The 19,733-nt window shown below is 36.3% G+C and overlaps 1 protein-coding gene across 1 annotated transcript in view; it reads left to right on the top strand.

The window, feature by feature from the left end:
- Positions 1 to 19,733, top strand: part of vps13c (vacuolar protein sorting 13 homolog C) — an 87,294-nt gene that overhangs the window by 42,923 nt on the left and 24,638 nt on the right. The window contains exons 36-55 of the mRNA XM_007907594.2: positions 92 to 239; positions 789 to 900; positions 1,406 to 1,530; positions 2,563 to 2,719; positions 3,095 to 3,174; positions 4,279 to 4,338; positions 6,328 to 6,481; positions 7,358 to 7,471; positions 8,224 to 8,327; positions 8,738 to 8,905; positions 9,467 to 9,771; positions 10,377 to 10,524; positions 14,283 to 14,442; positions 14,646 to 14,767; positions 15,868 to 16,037; positions 16,313 to 16,554; positions 17,363 to 17,595; positions 17,867 to 17,959; positions 18,547 to 18,909; positions 19,502 to 19,591. Coding sequence (XP_007905785.2) covers positions 92 to 239; positions 789 to 900; positions 1,406 to 1,530; positions 2,563 to 2,719; positions 3,095 to 3,174; positions 4,279 to 4,338; positions 6,328 to 6,481; positions 7,358 to 7,471; positions 8,224 to 8,327; positions 8,738 to 8,905; positions 9,467 to 9,771; positions 10,377 to 10,524; positions 14,283 to 14,442; positions 14,646 to 14,767; positions 15,868 to 16,037; positions 16,313 to 16,554; positions 17,363 to 17,595; positions 17,867 to 17,959; positions 18,547 to 18,909; positions 19,502 to 19,591 — 3,148 coding nt within the window. The remainder of the gene's footprint in view (positions 1 to 91; positions 240 to 788; positions 901 to 1,405; positions 1,531 to 2,562; positions 2,720 to 3,094; positions 3,175 to 4,278; positions 4,339 to 6,327; positions 6,482 to 7,357; positions 7,472 to 8,223; positions 8,328 to 8,737; positions 8,906 to 9,466; positions 9,772 to 10,376; positions 10,525 to 14,282; positions 14,443 to 14,645; positions 14,768 to 15,867; positions 16,038 to 16,312; positions 16,555 to 17,362; positions 17,596 to 17,866; positions 17,960 to 18,546; positions 18,910 to 19,501; positions 19,592 to 19,733) is intronic.

The following is a 19,733-nucleotide window of genomic DNA, read 5'->3' as shown; positions in this document are numbered from 1 at the left end:
ATTAAAGCAATGAAAGAAAGTGTCTTCAAATTGAAATAATTACGAATGGAGCTTTCTGTTCGATTCAGTAATTAATGTATTTGTTCATCAGGACTATTCTGCAGAGCACCTCTCCTCAGCCTGATATTCAGATGCTGCGACCCATTGACCTACAATTGTGTGTGAAAAGAAATTTGGCAGCAGCCTGGTATCACAGAATCCCAGCTGTTGAAATCAAAGGGGATTTGAAAACCATGAATGTAGGTAACAATGCATCATGATGTAATTGTAATGATTATGATTATTATGATGCTGAATAATTTCCTTTGCCTTTATCTGATTGTGGGTCTCACGACATTGAGACTTCAGACTGATTGTTCCCTTCCGTCAATTTTGTTCCCATCTCATCTTTTATTGAGGACTCACGCCGTGCTTTGGTTTCCTGGTTGTTAACAGTCCTGTGGTGCCGTGTCTAAATATAAGCTGAGACATTTGTCCTCTTTTTCTATTAAAGCTTTAAAAAACATAACCTATATTTTTTTTAAAAATTGGAACTTGTGGATCAAATATGATTCCATGCAACTGCTATTGCTGACTTGATCTCTAATGTTAAACATATAAGATGCCATGGCGTAATTGCACATAAAATATAATTATTTTGCAGAAACTAATTTTATATTGGTGTATTAATACAAAGCTCTTGAAAGTAGAGATTTGTCGTTTTTGTTCTGGACTAAGCTTTGAATACTTGAGGTGCCACTTCATTTGGCACTCATTTACCACATCTTCTTACTCTGGTTATATTTCAGATTGTTCTCAGTCAGGAAGATCTCACTGTTCTCATGAAAGTTCTTGAGGAGAACTTTGGTGAAGGTGCCAAAGAATCAAGTACATCAAAACCACTCAAGGATGAAGCAACACGTAAAGCCCATTCAGAGTTTTAATCAATCCATTCTAAATACTTTAAGCTGCTTTCTCTATATTCCAGAAATAACAGAAATGTAAATACTCAAATCAAAGGATTGAAATTTGTGGCTCACACTTTTCATTCAATTTTCCCTGATTGTATAATCTGCTAAACTGAATAATTGTAAATTTTCTTCTTACCCAATTTGGGGGAAGACTAATTATAGTCATGGTAATGGAGGTTAAAACCAACAGCTGAATAGAGAAATCAGTTTTTCAAAACCGTCCTCTGAAATGCAGGGAAAATATTGTTGCAAAATGAATGTTGGGTTCCAGAAAATCACAACCTGTCTATAAAATCACAACTTCTGAAATGTTGTAATGAGGTTTCCTTGTACATAATCATTGCAAGGAAATCGTGTAACCATGTGGTACATTATCAATATTTAATGCCAGTGTGATGATAACCTTTGTTTTTGTTTTGAAAATGATAACAATTTGAATCTTTATGAATGAGCAGGAACCCTGAAAGATCTCAAAGAGACATCTAAATCTGAATCAATTGTCATAAGCCAGCTACTGGAAACCACGAAAGAAGAATTAAGCGACATTGTAAATGTTCAGCTGAATTTTGAAATCAAAGAGGTGAATTATTTTCATTATGAGTTTAAATAAACGTCAGTGGAATTCTTGAGGAAAGCCTAATTATTATTTTGACTAGCATTACCAGCAGTTTTGCTTTTACCTGGTGGGGAAGAATGTAATTAGACTCCCTCCACAAGGAGCAACCAATTAAAGCACTCCGAGACGCTACCCCATGTAAATGACCCCATATCAATGCAAGGTTGTTGTAATATAAAAATCTATTCCAATTAGGTGGCTTAACGCTGAAGACAGACGAATGTAGCATCCTTGTATAATCTTGCAGCATTTTGAATCCTTTAATATATGAGAAATTACCCGTTCAATATGATAACATCATATCATGCTTGATATAATACTGTTGATTGTAAAGTCGTGGTTTTATTGAATCGACTGAACAATAATGCTAAATTATATCCCTTTGTTATTCATTTATTGAATAGTCTTACCTGAATGGAAATCATTCCAAAGGCAGTTGCTAAATTACACGGCTTGATAACTGAGAGGCTAAAGATTAATAAATAAGATGCACAAAAGAGAATAAGGGAAAGGTTTTGCAGATAGGAAGGAAATTCTGTCATTTGGTGCGAGTGTGCTACATTTTATGTGTGTATAATATATTTTGTGTACAACCGGATGAATGTATGATTTATATACAGAGAAGTATTAATACAAAGCTCTTGAAAGTTCCATCATGGACCTTCAATGCAGCAATACTGCCACCACATGGCTCATTCACTTGCCATCTGATCAAAGAGATTTGATAGTATTTGGCAAATCCACAGCTCTGATCTTGATTCTGAGGAGGATATCAAATTGACCTATAATTAGGAACTTGGAGTAGGTGGGGGAGGAAAGAAATAATGGTTAAAATGTATACCCCATTTAAAGGTAAAAATTTATATAAGTGCAACTGCAGGCAGAATAGGTACCATTATTAAGGCTTGTGTTGAAGGTTAGAATTATGATTGAAAAGCTGTTAAAATGTTTCTGTTGAAGCTAGAAAAATTCTGTTTTTTTTTGTTGTAATTTCAGGTGGTTGTCGAACTGAGAAAGCAAGTGAAGCAGCAGAAGAATCCCTTTCTTGAATTTCACGTTATGCAATTGGGAACTGAAACCAAAGTAAGAGAGTATGACCTGAGTGCAACTGCATACTTAAAGAGTATCAGTCTGAACTGTCATGAATTTACAGGTAACTGAAACTTGTTCCTTCTATTTATTTCAACATCTTCACATTTGAACAGTTCTATTTGTCTCATATTTCTTTAAGTGAAGATTTTCTTGATCGTGATGTTATTTCCCCATAGTTGCATATGATTTTGGTTTCAAATTTTAGCTATATTTTGACAGCCAAGAGTCCAAAGGTTGTTTGAAACTTTACTAATTTCAAACCTTTTATTGCATTTTTTTTTAAAAGCAGTTCATCCTTGTTACTGGGCATGACTTGTGTGATTTTCATAGACGGGCTGACTGACTTTTCTCAGTGGTGATGTTTTGTTCTATTTAAAAATAGGTTCCTTTTTTGCTGCTCATAGTAAATTGTTGATTACTCTTATTTTTGCTCTAGATTCTAATCACAAACCACTTGGTTTGATCAATTCATCAGAAACAAAAGGTGCAGATCTTCTGAAAGTGGAATATATCAAGGTTAGACATTAAGCTACTCAGCTCTTAAAAGAGCAGTTAATCACGGGCATTGTGGAGTCCTGTAGCTCAGTGGTTAGAGCACTCGCCTCGCAAGCGAGAGACCTGAGTTTGATTCCTGGCAGGGTGAAATGTTGGACAAGTTTCCTTATTCCACACGCCTCTATTTGCCTAGCAGTAAGTAGGAATCCAGTTGTTAGTCAATTAGTGGATTGCTTTTCCGGGGGTAATAATTCCTGCAAAAAAATAATAATAATAAGTTGGTCACTCAATCCACGACTGATTGTGGGACACTGCTGTGCGCAATTGGCTGCCATGTTTCACCCACAAAATATACAGTCAATTCACTTTACAGTATATTCTGTGAAGCGCTTTGAGACGTCTCAAAGACGTGATAAGGCACTATATCAAATGCAAGGATTATTATTATTATTAGTTTCACATCCAACTCCAGTTTACCTCAATATAACCATTCTTATAAGTTACAACTTGTTCTGAATAAATCACAATTCATTTTGTGTTGTAACATGCTTGAATTGAAATTTATATGGTGTTGAAGCATTTTTACCTTATATCATCCCAGATATTGTGTAACATAGCTAGAGCTTGTAACTTCCATTGGTAGAAATAGCTGAATAAAGTTTCTGTAATTCTGTTCCTCAAGGAAGGCATCATTTATTGACTGCAACAGCTAGGCCAGTGTTATCACAAGCTCATAAGTGAGGTTCAGATGATGAATGCTCTTTGGCCCATTTCATCATATTCTTCCAGGATACCCACTCTAACAACTCTTTACAGCTTCATGCTGTTTTTTAAACAAGTCCAGTGTCCTGGCCTCAACCAATTTTCTTAGTAATTTGTTGTTGCAGTTATTATTTACCCTTTTGGGTACGTAAATGCTTCCTGATGTCAGTCCTGAAATTGCCCTTTGCATCTCTGAACCTCGGTCCTCTTGTTCTGCTGTCTCGGTGCATTAAAACAATATTGTTCTGAGATTACATTGTCAGTTTAAAATCTTATATACCTCTAATTTCCCTCGGAGATATATGATCCGCAGGTTGCACCTGTTTTAAGATAAATATAATATCTTTTCCCTTTTAATTACAGGCAAATAGAAATGGACCACATTTCAAAACTACATTTGACAACACTGAACAAATGATGAGAGTAAGTCATTTGCAATATGTTAATGATTTAGCAGTAGCTAATAATCTTAGCTTGCTACTTTTTCCTCTTCCACTCTGTCAGGCTCCATACAAATCTGCATGTAGTGCTTTAGCCATGTACATTTTAGTTTCAACTTTGGACTGGAGCTCTTTGATTGAGATAATAATAATAATAATCGTTGCATTTGATATAGCGCTTTTCACGTCGGGAGGACGTCCCAAAGCGCTTCACAGAACACACTGTAAAGTGAATTGACTGTATATTTGTGGGCGAACGCGGCAGCCAATTGCGCACAGCAATGTCCCACAAACAGTCGTAGATTGAAAATGACCAATTTTATTATTGTTTTTGGTTTTTGGAGGGATTATTATTAGGCTCTGTGTGGAGTAAGGAAACTTGCCCAAGATTTCGCCCTGACCTGCCTGGAATTGAACTCAGGTCTCTCACTTGCAAAGCGAGTGCTCTAACCACTGAGCTACAGGACTCCACGAGATATCTGGAGTTATATCCCTTTTGATAATATAATGCACACCATGGACTAAGATATGGTCCTGAGACAAAAATAATTTTGGACCGCATTCAGCACCCTGGATAAATATTTTCCAAAAAGATCAAGGCTTAAATTGGATAATTTTAATGATTTAGTACCAAAGAAGTGAGTGCATTATTTTCATCTTAATAAAAATGCAACAGATAATAACAAAGTTGAGATTTTTGTTTGTTTAACTTGTTTTGGGAAGCTTTTTGATTTGCGGCATTTTTAATGGGCACCTTCGATTTTACCGAGACATGAGCAGCATCCTGTTTACTGTACCTGCATACCTCATTGACAGTTAGGCACTATAGCTACGTAAACCACCTCTTCATCAATTGATTTTTCTTTGCAGTTTAATCAAACCTTGCAGAACCCACTCTACCAATATTTACATTTATTTGCTCGTGTTTCACCTGTTGCAATATGCTACTTTATCTTCACTCCTTCCCCCTCATCCAAATAAGCTGATCAATAATTTATAATACCTTTGAATCATAGTTAAAAAGCTTATTGTATTTGTGTATGCTTAATGGCTTGCTCAACTTGGCGGCTACTGGCATGATTGTAATTTTCTGTGGACCTGTACAGATAATTTTAATGAAGGGTTTGTTTTAAAAAGCGCAGATACTCTATGTAAACTATACTCTTGAATTTTTGAAGTTTAAAATGAATTTCACTATCTGGAATCTAATGCTTTCTGTATCCTGTATATTGCATCCTGCATTATGTCTTTTAAGTGCTTCTTACTTGTCACAAGGCCAATGATGTGGGGAATTTAGATTATGATGACGTTCATTTAACTGTTTTTAAACACTCATTGCTTGCCTTGGTAATTTTATAATTCCATAATTTTCTTTCCACCTTGAGAAATTTTTAGAACACGTTATTAATTTTAATTTAATAATTTTGTTTTATCTAAAGTTCACACTTTGTTGAAAGTAATTAAACAGCACAATATTGATTTGCTGTACAATGGTGCAAGTGTTTTTGCAAAAGTTGTGTCTCTGCTTCTCATGATCTTTTTCATTGTTTTAATGATTTCCTCAACTTTCTCTAAAGCTTTTTGTTGGGAGAACAATTTGTAAGTGTTCACAATTTGTTTTGATTCTTTTCATGCTGATGTTGCCTTTAGTATTTGTGGCTTAGCAAACACATACATAGAAGTTAGACAATTTAATTTTTTTTAATTATCAATCCATTTCACTGCTCATCCTGCACAAGAAAAGAACATTTTAGGTTTCATATGAAAGGTCCTATGATATTGCAAATTCATTCCTCTTTATTAAATATTGCAATAAGGTTAGCCATTTTATACATCCCACACTGGAAATTATTTTAGTTTCTTCTCATGCTTTTTATTCTTTATTTGCATAGTGTCTGTACTCCATTAAAACTAGGTATAAAGTGGAATAATTTAAGTAACTAATGATGAGATCTTCTTGCATTTATTTCAGGTTGCCTTCTCTTCTCTTGACCTGATTTTGCATACACAAGCCTTACTTTCAGTCATGAATTTTATGGCAGAAGCATTTCCGTCCAGTAGTATCAAAGATCATGAGACAAAAACATATACAGAAGGATATGAAAAAAAGGCTCTGGTAAAAGCAGGTATGTTTAAATAAGATCTTCTCAATAGGATCTTCAAGTGAAGGTGCCGATATTTGCTTTCTTCCCCAAGTCATTTAATTTGAATTGTGTTTTCATCTTTACACATTCACAAACGTGTATCTTTCGAAAACATTTCTAGTAGTTGTCGCAAAATGAAGCAAAAAATAATATTTATTTAATGACACACAAGATATAGCATTCCATGACCTAAAAGTCAAAGAAAACAACTTGAGTTGTTGTATACTCACTTACTTCAATTTATCAATACCACAAATCTAGATTCCATTCCAATCTGCTTTTCTCTCTAATGTGCTGGGGAGGGGCAGTTTTATTTTGAAAACCTGCAGTAATATTGAGCTTTATTAAACTGTAGTTTTGTCTTAACTGTGACCATACAATTCCTATTATTGATATCTCTGTTTCCTTGACTTCTTTGCATCACGCTTCTGTGAACAAATTACTTGGAAATCTCAAGTATCTGACAATAGTTTTCTTTGAACAACTGCTAGGAGATGCACAAGAGAATTTTATGACTTATTTTGTTTCCTTTGAGTGGGAAGCCAATCAACTCTTTCCCACAGTGACCTGGGTCAGACAGCAATGAGAGATCATTGCCTGGGACTCAGATGCCACACAATGTTATTCCAGTGCACTGCATTCCTCTGATGCAATATTTTTATTGCATGATGTGAAAGTAAAGCACATCCTGCATGACTATTCTGTAAATTAAAGTAAATTATCAAAAATTGGCAATTAATGCCATCACTGTTATTTAACATATACATACAGAAATTTTGATTGCCACTTATGGTTCTTGATCTTCAGTCACATTTGGAAATTCTGGAGTCTTTTACTAAACTAATCTTTTTCGTCTAGTATCCAGAGATTCTGAGGTTGAAGTTTTGGGACTCAAGCTTTCTGCTGTGCTTGATGCATTGAACATTTTTGTTTGTGATGAAAAATTCAGCATCGCTGACATCAAAATACGAGGTAAATACTGTAATGTCAATCTTGCTGGCAGATTATAGGATAATTTTAAAGATTCATGGGATTTTCCAAGGTATTTCAAGGTATCCAGTTAATAATGTGTCATTGACACATTCTTGATTAGCGTATTAATGCATTGAATAATTTCTATGAATGGGTGTATATTCTGTTTAGATTAAATTGCAGCTACCTAAAAGCAAGCTTTTTCTTTTTGTGAAGTGCACAATTACTTTTTTTTCATGACACTTCTCTGAAATAATCCTTTAAATGCCATTTGATATCTATCAGCAGTTTCTCAATATCTGTAGATTTCTGAGTAAATGCTGTACACTGTCCAGCGCCTTGGGACGTCGTTCCGACATGAAAGGCGCTATACAAATGTAATGTTGTTGTTATTGTTGTACATTCCACTTCTGAATATCATGCCTGCCAGTTATGATGCACATCACTTTATATCATCCATATTCAGTGGTTTGAAATGATTAATTTTTCACTGCCAGACATAACACCTTGGAAACCCATCTATGCCCAAACCCACACTTTACCCCCGCCCCCCCCCCCCGGATAGTCGTGCTTTGAAGCTGATATCTTGATGAATTTGGGCAATGTTTTTGTTTTATTAGAACTGTTCTTATTTGATATGACATGATTGCTTTTCATTCAATAGGATAATAGCATTAATAGCATTATGAATATTTTAGAACCATCTAAATTAGATGCATGATTATTTTCCCCTTACCCATAAAATTCTCCAGGTATGGATGCATCTGTTTCTGTGCAGTCAAAACAGACAGGAGTTTTTGCCAGGCTCAGGGATATCATTGTTATGGATGTTGACTCAAAGACTCTCCATAAAAAGGTAAGCTGAGTGGCACAAATTACCGTTTAAAATACATAAAACATTCCACAGAAGCAAATTAATTCAATACATTCCACCGGGACTAAAATGCAACAAGTTGCACGTTTTTTTTTACAGAACACTGAACTGAAATAAAAACCTTTGTGAACTCCCTTATTACTCTGTTGAAATTCACATTTCAATTAGTTTTGTAGGAGTGGAAGAGTAATTGTCATTGCACTCAATGTTTATATGACCTTGTTTCTTGTAGGAAAAGAAGTTAAATGTTTCATTTGCTTTTTACTTTTGCTTGTGTACATGCATGTTCACTCTTAATCACTCTATGTTTTTAGTGGAAGTAGTGCTTATTGAAATAAATCCATTCATGTGGAAAAGAGGTCTTATGTTCCATTATTGCACATTTTTTCAAGGCTGTCTCCATCATTGGTGATGAAGTCTTCAGCTTCAAAATGTTTTTGTATCCTGATGCCACTGAGGGCAAGGCCTACACTGACATGTCAAAAGTAGATGGGAAAGTAGTGTTGCAAGTGGGCTGCATTCAGATCGTTTATCTGCACAAGTTCCTTAAGTCACTGCTGGTATGTATACTGCTAACACTTTTATGATAAGAATGTTGATATGGGAAATACTACTTGCATGTTAGGGTCATTATTTGTGACACACTTAAGGATAATACAGCCCTACCTGTTTATGTCAACGTCGCGGGGAGTGAGCAGATTTGGTTGACAAAAGGTAAGTCTCAGCATAAATGAATGAACCAAGTGTTGTCGGTTACTGGCAGCCCAGGTGCACTTTGAGAGTTATAATCCCATTGGGCGCACATTGAGCACCGAGCCGTGTACCTCAGGGGGAACTACACATGCCCCCACACCCCAGAGCTCAAGTGGAGCATTTCAGCACTTGGGCACATCAGAGAGCCAGGCACAGCGCGGGGAAGTAATGGTTAAAACAACCTGCCTTTTGACGTGTGCAGTAAGAACACAATGTTGTTAGGGATGTAAGCATCTGGATAAATCTTTTAAACAAAGTCGACATCTGACATTCAAAGGATAATATAAAGTTTATTTCTACATTTTACTTGGGTTACAGGTAATACATTTCTCTAACACTAATGATATTGTTAATTATATTCACTATAGAACTTTTTTGACAACTTCCAAACTGCAAAGGAAGCGTTAAGCGCAGCCACAGCTCAGGCTGCAGAAAAAGCAGCCTCCAGCGTGAAAGATTTTGCGCAGAAAAGTTTCCGGCTGTCGATGGACATTAATTTAAAAGCTCCAGTTATCATTGTCCCCGAGTCCTCCACCTCCACGAATGCTGTGGTTGCAGATTTAGGTTTAATAACTGTCCGTAATGAGTTTAATTTGCACCCTGCTGAAGGATTCACAATGCCAGTTGTGATAGACGTCATGGATATTCAACTAACTCAGCTGAAACTTTCAAGGTAAAATTGAATTTAAGATGGCTAATTCAGCAGTTATAAAAAATAGATATGTATTTTGTGCTACTCCAAATTTATTCCATTTTTTTCACATTGGGTCGCGGACCATTTGCTCTCATGTTAATCTGTATATTTGATAAAAATAAGATTTATTCAGAAGTTCTTGTAGATGCATGTTAAGTCTCTAGATTAATGTTAAAACGAAACCCAATTGCGTCCCCTTGTCTTGAAATGTGGTTGAGGTTCAAACAACAGAATATCAAAGATAAAATGCAATATATTTCAGTTTTGTTTTCCATGAATGGGTTGGTTTGAAAGAATTACAACAAGCCACAATGTGTTTTATTTACTACTGCACAAACTAACTTATTTTGTGTTTTTCAAATTCCAACCCCTTTTAATTCAAAATTATATGGATGTGCTTTTGATCATTTCCTGTAATGCTTTACTAAGCATTCGGACGCTACCCCACATGAAAAGCGCTATGTAAATACAATTTACTGTTGCTTATTTAATATTTTCAACTTCTCTTTTATTGTTCTTGAGAGAATTTTGTATGTCTCATTTATATTTTTACATTTAAAAAATAAAATAAAATTCCCTTTCAGAACCTTTCGAAACAATGACTCGGTACAGCCTGACATTCAAATTTTGCAACCTGTGAACTTGCTGTTGAAAGTAAAGCGAAATTTAGCTGCAGCTTGGTACCACAAAATCTCTGGGATAGAAATAAATGGTGATCTAAAGGCAATGAATGTAAGTATATTACTTGGAGAGCTTCATGAAATGTATTTTACAGAATCATTTCAACTGCATGCAGTTTATAAGATGTTCCGATTGATTTGAAAACTCAGTTTTACTTCAGTTTTTAGTTGAAGGTCAGTTTTACAATTTGAGGACATGCATGAATGTTGATCAAGTTTTGCTGTGCAGTAGCTCTTATGTGAATCAGTAGTGTAACTCCCTTATTGCAAGATCTTACTTTGACAAAATAGGGGCTGGCTGATTGTCCAGTCAACTTAATAATATTGTTAAATTTAAAAAAAAACAGTTCATGTGTATGGTATGAATTGGATATGGAACTCTTACAATGTATCCGAACAGTTGAATTAAATTATTACTGGAACATTCCTCATAATTCTTGAGGTGTTATGGACAAGTAGCAAATTGTGTATTATATTTTGCTCACAAAATACACTTTATAGTGTATCCTGTGAAGTGCTTTGAGACTTCTCAACAGCGTGATAAGGTGCTATATCAAATGCAAGGATCATTAGCACCTTACTATTGCCGATTCTTGTGAATGAGACGGTGGAAGATGTTTGTTTTCACTGAAAACAAATTTAATATCTGCCATCTGCTAGTATGGATAGTAATGGAGGAATCCTTTTTCCTATTCCTTTCAATAGTAATTGCACTGATGTCATGTCACTCCATCAATCAGTTTGCAAAGGTAAAATATTGCTTATCATTTGTGGGAAAATGATGTAATCGAACCACCTGCAATCTGATATTGTTGGATATGTTTTGCCATAAATTAGCCAGAAAACCTAAAGGTTGCTTCAGAGGATTATTTTTATCTGGTGCACAATACACCAAGAAACAAAATCTACAGCTGCTCTATCACTATCGCAAGTTTGCAGGCTTCTTATAATAATAATAATAATAATCCTTGCATTTGATATAGCGCTTTTCACATCGGGAGGACGTCCCAAAGCGCTTCACAGAACACACTGTAAAGTGAATTGACTGTATATTGTGGCGAACTCGGCAGCCAATTGCGCACAGCAATGTCCACAAACAGTCGTAGATGAAAATGACCAATTTAATTATTGTTTTTTTTTGAGGATTATTATTAGGCGTGTGGAGTAAGGAAACTTGCCCAAGGTTTCGCCCTCTGCCTAGAATTAAACTTAGGTCTCTCACTTGCAAAGCGAGTGCTCTAACCACTGAGCTACAGGACTCCAATTTCTTCAACCTCGAGTAAACGGTGAACACAATGTCAGGAAAGATGAAGAGCAGCACCAAATTCATAGACTTCAAAGGAGCAATCTCCAATATAGCTGCTCAAAAATGCAGCCTATCACTAGTTCATATTAATAAGCGTCATCATAGCCCTGACTTGGGCAACAGCAATCTGCACTATCCAGAGATTTGATATCCCTTCTAACTAGTCAAACATCCTTGACAAATAATGCTGTATTTGTTTATATATGAGCGCATAGCCTGAACTGATGTATGCAAATCAATCCTTCCTTGTTGCCTGCTTATGACGGTGAACAGAATCGTAGAAATGAGTCCCAAATGTTCCCCTGACTTGAAAAGTAATCAGCACCTATAAAGTGCACACTTATGATTTATACATATTCGATATACATAATATAGAGAGCCTAATCATTTAATTAAAATCCTGGTTAGAATTTGCTAATATAAAATCTACACTATGTGAGTTATTGTAGACGAGGTATTTGAACTAAAAGATTTTTTGAGTAACATCTTACAAATACACACATGGTATACAAGGCTTTGTTGCATTAGAGCTGAATAGTTGTATATTGTGCACTCTGTCATTTCAGTCTGAATGTCACAAGTTCCCGAAGTGCCTCTTGAATTAACGTAAGATGGTGCCAAATGTTTACACTTGGGTTTTTAAACTGAGTGCTGCAGAGCAACAAACGCCACATGCTTCTGTTGTCATAACATAACATGTAGGAGCAGGAGTAGGCCATTCGGCCCCTCGAGCCTGCCCCGACGTTCAATCATGGCTGATCTTCTAATCTAACTCCAGCTAATAACCTAACCCTGCCTTATCTCCATATCCCTAATCCCTTTTTCAATAAGAAATCTATCTAACTTAGTCTTGAATATAATAATAATAATAAGGACTGAGCGTCAACAGCCCTTTGGAGTAGTGAATTCCATACATTCACCACCCTTTGAGTCAAGAAGTTCTTCCTCAACTCAGTCAAAAGGGCTGGCCTCTGATTTTAAGGTTGTGACCCCTGGTTTTAGTTTCTCCAACCAGGGGAAACAATCTCCCACTATCTACTCTATCATGCCCTTTGATGATCTTATAGGTTTCTATAAGATCCCCTCTAATTCTCCTATATTCTAGAGAATATAGGCTCAAATTTGTCAGCCTATCCTCGTAATTCATCTCCTTCATCCCTGGTACTAACCTAGTAAATCTACGCTGCACCCCCTCCAAGGCAAGTACATCCTTCCTTAAATAAGGAGACGAAAACTGCGCACAGTAGTCCAGGTGTGGTCTCACCAGGGCCCTATACAGTTGCAGCAAGACTTCCCTACTCTTATACTCTAATCCTTTCATAATGAATGCTATCATACTGTTCGCTTTCCTAATTGCTTGCTGCACCTGCAGACTAACTTTCTGTGATTGGTGTACAAGGACACTCAAATCCCTCTGGATGCTAACACATTCCAATCTCTACCCTTCTAAAAAATAACCCTCTCTACTGTTTTTGCTACCTAGGTGGATGACTTTGCACTTCCCTACATTATACTTCATCTGCCACCTACTTGCCCAATCACCTGACCTTTCTATGTCTCGCTGCATTAATGTCATCCTCTGTGTTGACACTTCCTCCTAGTTTTGTGTCATCCGCGAATTTAGATATATTAACTTCGATGTCCTCATCTAGATCGTTGATGTAGATGGTAAATAGCTGAGGCCCAAGAACTGATCCTTGTGGCCCTCCACTAGTCACATCCCGCCAATCTGAGAAGGACCCATTTATCCCTATTCTTTGTTTCCTACCTGTTAACCATTTCCCAATCCACGTTAATATGCTCCCCCAATTCCATGGGCCCTTAACTTTTTGACTAACCTTTTATGCGGCACCTTATCGAATGCCTTCTGGAAGTCCAAGTAGACCACATCCATTGATTTACCCTTATCTAGTTTACTCGAAATATACTCAAAAACTCTGAGATTTGTCAAACATGACTTCCCTTTTGTAAAGCCATGTTGACTTGGCCTAATTATATTGTGCTCCCCTAAATACCGCACTACCACATCCTTAATCAATGATTCTAAAATGTTTCCTTTCACTGATGTGAGACTAACTGGCCTATAGTTCCCCATCTTTTCCTTTCCACCTTTTTTAAATAGTGGTGTGACATTTGCAATGTTCCAATCCATGGGGACTGTTCCAGAATCCAAGGAATTTTGGAAGATCAGACGCAAGGCCTCCACTATCTCATAAGCTACCTCTTTTTAACCCTGGGATGCAAGCCATCCGGACCATGGGATTTGTGACTTTTTAGTGCTAACAGTTTCCCTAGCACCAATTCTCTACTAATGAAAATTTCCCTAAGTTGCTCCCTGTCCTTATCCCCTTGGTGCATCTCTATTGTTGGCGGACTTGTTGTGTCTTCTAGGGTGAAAGACTCTTCCTGGCTTGTTCCTTCCTGTTTGGAGGAAACCGCACAGTAGTAACAAGCTTCAGCAAACAAAGTGACGGTTCTAGATTTTTGTCTCTCGTTGTTTGCAGGTTACCGTTAGTCAGGAAGATTTGACTGTTCTTATGAAAATCCTGATGGAAAACCTTGGCGAGGTGACAAAGGAACAGGACAGCGCACCTCAGCCGAGAGAAGAAGAACTGAATAGATCAAAAGATAATTGTCCTACCCATGAAACCACCGTATCTGCAGGTCTGTGGCGATTCTTTACATGAAAGTTATTTATCAGTTACTCGTCTTGCGTTAGCTGTACATTCTATGTAATAATGTAGAGATTTCAATTTAAACAAAATTATTTGTCAGCTGTTTGAGAGATTACTTGTAAGTTTTATTTGAAATAACGTATTTTCCTGGCCCAGTTGTTAGAGTGAAATGACTGCATTTCATTTTTGCAGTCTGTCCCAAAGCAAAAATAGAAAGTGTGCCCTTTCTGGAAACCGAGTTGGTTGAGACTCTGAACTTTGACTTTAAGTTTGAATCATTGTCAGTGATCCTCTACACCAAAGACCTTAAACAGGTATGTGCAAACTTTCTTATAAGTTGGAGGTCAAATGGTTTTGTGTCCCTATTCTGCTTGTTTGAAATGTAGTTCTAGAAAAATGAGAAACCTGTTGAGATTAAAAGGTGTCAATGAAAGATTTGTAATTCCATTCACTCATTTGTTTTTCCCGAACCTGGTAGCATCTCCTAACTGTCAACACTTGGAAAAGAAGTAAAAAATTTAAAAAAATGGTGATTACTGTACTTACGTGACTTTCAAACTTGTGAATAAACTTTTGTTTGTACCAGTCATAAATCATTCCCATTACCAATGCATTTGAGCAATATTACAACAATCTGTTGACCTGAAAATGACAGTAGTGACTGAGCATTTGTTATAGTGCTTTGAGAATATTGCTACCGATGCTGTACCACCTTGCAACTGAAAGGACAATATTTTACCTTCCAGCCCCAAATGTCCTGTCAGTATTTTTTGTTTTATTATACCCTCAGACTTGCAATTATTTGAAAATCATAGCAGAGGATGAGGCTCAAGAGAATGTAGATTCTGTACATCATGATCCTTCAGCATCAGGCAATAGTGAAACAATTCCAGCATTCTGTTTGGCAGCATAGTACCCGCCTCACACTCAGTGAGTGGTGAAACTCCACATTAAATGGCCTGGGGGTAACCTCTTTCAATGGATTTGCTCATGCTATTTCTTGTGTATTATTATTTTGAGCCATTTTGTACTGCCATTGAAAAGAAAAGGTGAACATGATCTGTCATTCGCAATGGCACAAGATAGTATTTCAGTATAAAACTACAACATATAAAAATTATGCTTCCTTCAGAGTCTAATGTGTTGTTTGGTCACCTTATTTGTGGAATAAATCTGTTGTCTATTACATGATTGTGAAGCTGTCATTTGTGTTTCTGGATGTCCTATGCCATTTGTAATGCTGTATTTTACACATAGTAAATTTAGCGATTAAAACACTTAAATGTCTTTTCACTATATCGGTTTCAACAGTCAAGTTTAAGAAGCAAATGTATGTTTTGGTGTTTTTATTGAGAATAATGTTCTAAACGTAATGGCAGATGATTTTGTAATATCTGCATTTTTCATGTTGTAGCCCACTGAGCTCCTGCAGCGACTTGACAGTTTACGCCTGGGGGAATTCAGGCTGCATCTCATTACAGCTTCAGGGAAGATGTTTACAGATGGGTCACTCGAAGTTGAAACGAAACTCACCATGTGCACACTTGATGACCTAAGAGAAGGCATTGAAAAAGTTACCTCGAGGTCAGAATCAAATGGTCTTCATGTATTGTTTAAAATTCTCATTGTCTGCTCATCACAATAATAACATTATAATATTCCTTTGCTTATTTTCATTTCTGTGTCCTCAAAATGTTGTCCTGAATGAATACACGGTGGAAGCCAACCAACTCGAACAATAACTGTTAAATTGTTAGCCATTATGAACGGTTGTATAAAATTGCCCAAATCTGCGATTTTCTTTACCGCAAACTAGCAAATTTACAGATAATCCGTACATTATTCTCTGTTTCCTATAGAATGATTGAGAAGAAACAAGGAACTCAAGAAAATGTAATGATTGAGCTCCAGTACAGACAGAAGCCAGATGAGACGTTGCTGACTGCCGTACTTGACCATCTGTATGTTTGTGCTAGTGTGGAGTTCTTACTTGCAGTTGCAGATTTTTTCATCAAAGCTGTACCAGAGAGCTCAGCTCTGCCAGGTGACAAATCTGCCCAGTTGCTTCTGAAACAAACTGGAAAGGCCCCCCTGGACACTGGTTTGTATGATTTTCTTATTACTAAATATTTTATTACTGTTCATCATGCTTCAAAAGGTATTTTAACCTGAATTAAGTATCTTAATCTTAATGTGGAGTCATGTAGCTCAGTGGTTGGAGCACATGACTCATAAGCGAGAGACCTGGGTTCGATTCCCTGCAGGGTGAAACCTTGGGCAAGTTTCCTTACTCTACACGCCTGATAATAAGCCCTCAAGAAAAGAAAAACTATAATAAATTGGTCATTTCAATCCATGACTGTTTGTGGGACACTGCTGTGCACAATTGGCTGCCGCATTTTGCCCACAAATATTCAGTCAGTTCACTTTACAGTATATTCTGTGAAGCGCTTTGAGACATCTAGAAGACGTGAAAAGCGCTATATCAAATGCAAGGATTATTATTTTTATCTACTTCCTGCACAGCTCAGCGGTTTGCATTTATGCAGTTTTAGAGGAAATTAACTTTGAAACAATCCTGCAGTATAACTTTGGAGGAAGTTCATAGGATGGTAACATAATCAGACATGCATAGTACCAGATTGTACTAAGTAACTACCAATGAATATTAAAAAAAATCACCAAAGTATTCAGGATACAGTTTTCCGTGGGTACATTATTTGCAATGAACATTAACTTTTATAAATATCTCATGTTTTGAAAAGCAAGATTCTTACACAAATATATCACTTGAAGCTTATATCTTACAAAGTAAGAGTTTAATCAACAAAGAAATACGATAGGATTCAGATATTTGTGTTCACTATTCAATAATATTTGCAACTAGTTCTTGTTGTAATTTTTTCCAGCCATTGACACTCCAAGACCAAAGATGACTGTGAAAGCACTGATAATGAATCCTGAAGTTGTATTTGTGGCCAATTTATCAAAAGCTGATGCTCCTGCATTAGTAGCATCTTTCCAGTGTGACTTCTCGATAATAAGTGACAAAGAGTCTCAAAAAATGATTGCTTTAGTTAGTGATCTAAAGGTTCTGGCATGCCCGTTCCTTAAAGAGAAGTCTGGGACAAATATAACAACGGTAAGCCTGTGCCTCCTGGAATTTAAATGTCTGTCTACTTGACATCTGTCTACACAGTCATGTCTGCCTTGTTCTGTTTTTAGTACTTCAGACAGCATCAGTTTTGCATTATGAAACAATAGTGTGGGGCAGAAACATTCTTAGTTTTAGCATGTACAGTCTCTTAATTTTACAACTATATTGTGACCTATGTACATACTATAAAATAACTTCTGGACTTAGATCATTGTTACTGTAGTTGATGCTGATCAGTTTTAAATTATATTTCCAGGTGTTGCAGCCCTGCAGATTATTTCTTGACTCAAACCAACCCTTATCAGGACCACAAAATATTGTTTTGAAGGTAGAGGAAGTAGTTGTGAAGGTAAGGTTTCTTACTTTCTTGCATAAAAGTGTTAATCGTAAAACAAGTAAATATGTGGAATGGAGTTACAAGACAGCAACCCGTTTAAGGGATTCAAATATTGCTGTGCAATATCAATGTCAAGCTTAGGCATGTTAGCATTTTCACTTTAAGATTGGGTTATTTTCTAATTCCCTTCAAGTTTTGGATGGTAATCATGATATACTTTCAAGGGATAATTAATTTCAAGGCTGACCAGAAAAAGTAAAGTGGACATTTCTTCTATGGCTACTACACATTGATTTAGGGAAGGGGCATTGAAAATATATTGAATAACGTAAATTAAAAGTTACCTCAGCTTTTCATTGTGTAGATACTGGAAGTTATGGCAACCTATAAATGTAATATCATTTTTTGGGGGGAGGGGAAGGTGATAAGTAGGCTGTGAAGGGATCTTCAATTTGTACTGCAGTATATTTTAAAAAGCTTTGATTCTGTTGTTATGTAAGCAAGTTATGCTTTTGTGAACAAACAAACTTGTAACAGATGTTTGTGATTGTTATCCTTTATGCCACCTTAAAGATTTTGTGTTGTAATGTTCAAAAAAGGTTTCTCCGATTATTCTAAATACTGTGATGACAATTATGGCAGCAATGACTCCCAAATCAAAGGAAGTGGAAGTACAACAAAAAGCAGATGACACATCTAACCTCTGGGCAATAAAGAATGCCCTTCATTGCAATTACTGGTTCCTGGGAGTTGATGTGGCCTGCGAAGCAACAGAAATCACAGATAAAAAGTCTGAAACAACTGGGGAGTCCTTCAAAGTAGATATTGAATTCATTCAAGTAACACTTGAATGTGGTCTTGGGCATCGCACAATCCCTTTACTTCTGGCAGAGTCGACATTTTCTGGAAAAATGCAAAATTGGACGTCATTAATCAGCGTTGATTCGAACATGACCCTTGAGGTAATGTTAGATATATAAACTGTTTTTCTCTATAGAAGGGATAAGTTGCATAGATTGTGAGGGAGAAAAAAATCACGTGTTTGTGTACATATTGATCTGGAACTATTATCTTTTGTTAGTTTCCAAATTATGAGCAATTGTTTGATCTGATTCCAGAAAAAAATGAGGAGTGTCAATAGCTAAATTTTAAATGTTTTAACCATTTAGTTTTGACTTTTTTTGTTTTAAATGTTTCAATCTTAGTCCTGTAACACTGTTGCCTTCGGCTCAACACTTTGCCTCTTAATAATAAAAAAATTGAACATTTACCCTCTATACTGAAGTGCATTAGTCACTCTACATTAGTGCTATTCCAGTGTATCTTTGATTTGGTTTGTTCATGATAGCATGATCTTGAAGGATTTAACAGAAAAGACAGTAAAAAATATGAGTAATTATGAATATGAACTTGAAGCAACAAACTTTATAAAAATAATTACGGCAAGTCCTCATTGTATTCTCTCTACAAATCATTAGATAATTCCAGAAAATAGAGGCATGTGTTTTGTGAGTAACTTTAAAAACTTCATGGTGGCAATTTGTATGATTTTAGGTTCTTTACTACAATGAAATGGCTGCAATATGGGAGCCTCTGCTGGAGCAAGTTAATGGTGGACAAAGAAGGTGGAGTTTGAAATTTAAGGTAACAAGACATTGGGAGGGTTCATTGATGCGTGTCAGACAAATTTAAGGTTCATATGCATAACCTTGTCTTGTAATTGACTTTCCTATCCTTGAAGCTCATGTCCAGTATGCAGTGTCAAATCTAGAGATTTATGTATATT

The sequence above is a fragment of the Callorhinchus milii genome, unplaced genomic scaffold (assembly GCF_018977255.1).
Source record: "Callorhinchus milii isolate IMCB2004 unplaced genomic scaffold, IMCB_Cmil_1.0 Scaffold26, whole genome shotgun sequence".
NCBI lineage: Eukaryota > Metazoa > Chordata > Chondrichthyes > Chimaeriformes > Callorhinchidae > Callorhinchus > Callorhinchus milii.
The sequence above is the reverse complement of the archived record's forward strand: the minus strand, read 5'-3'. Positions and strand labels throughout refer to the sequence as shown.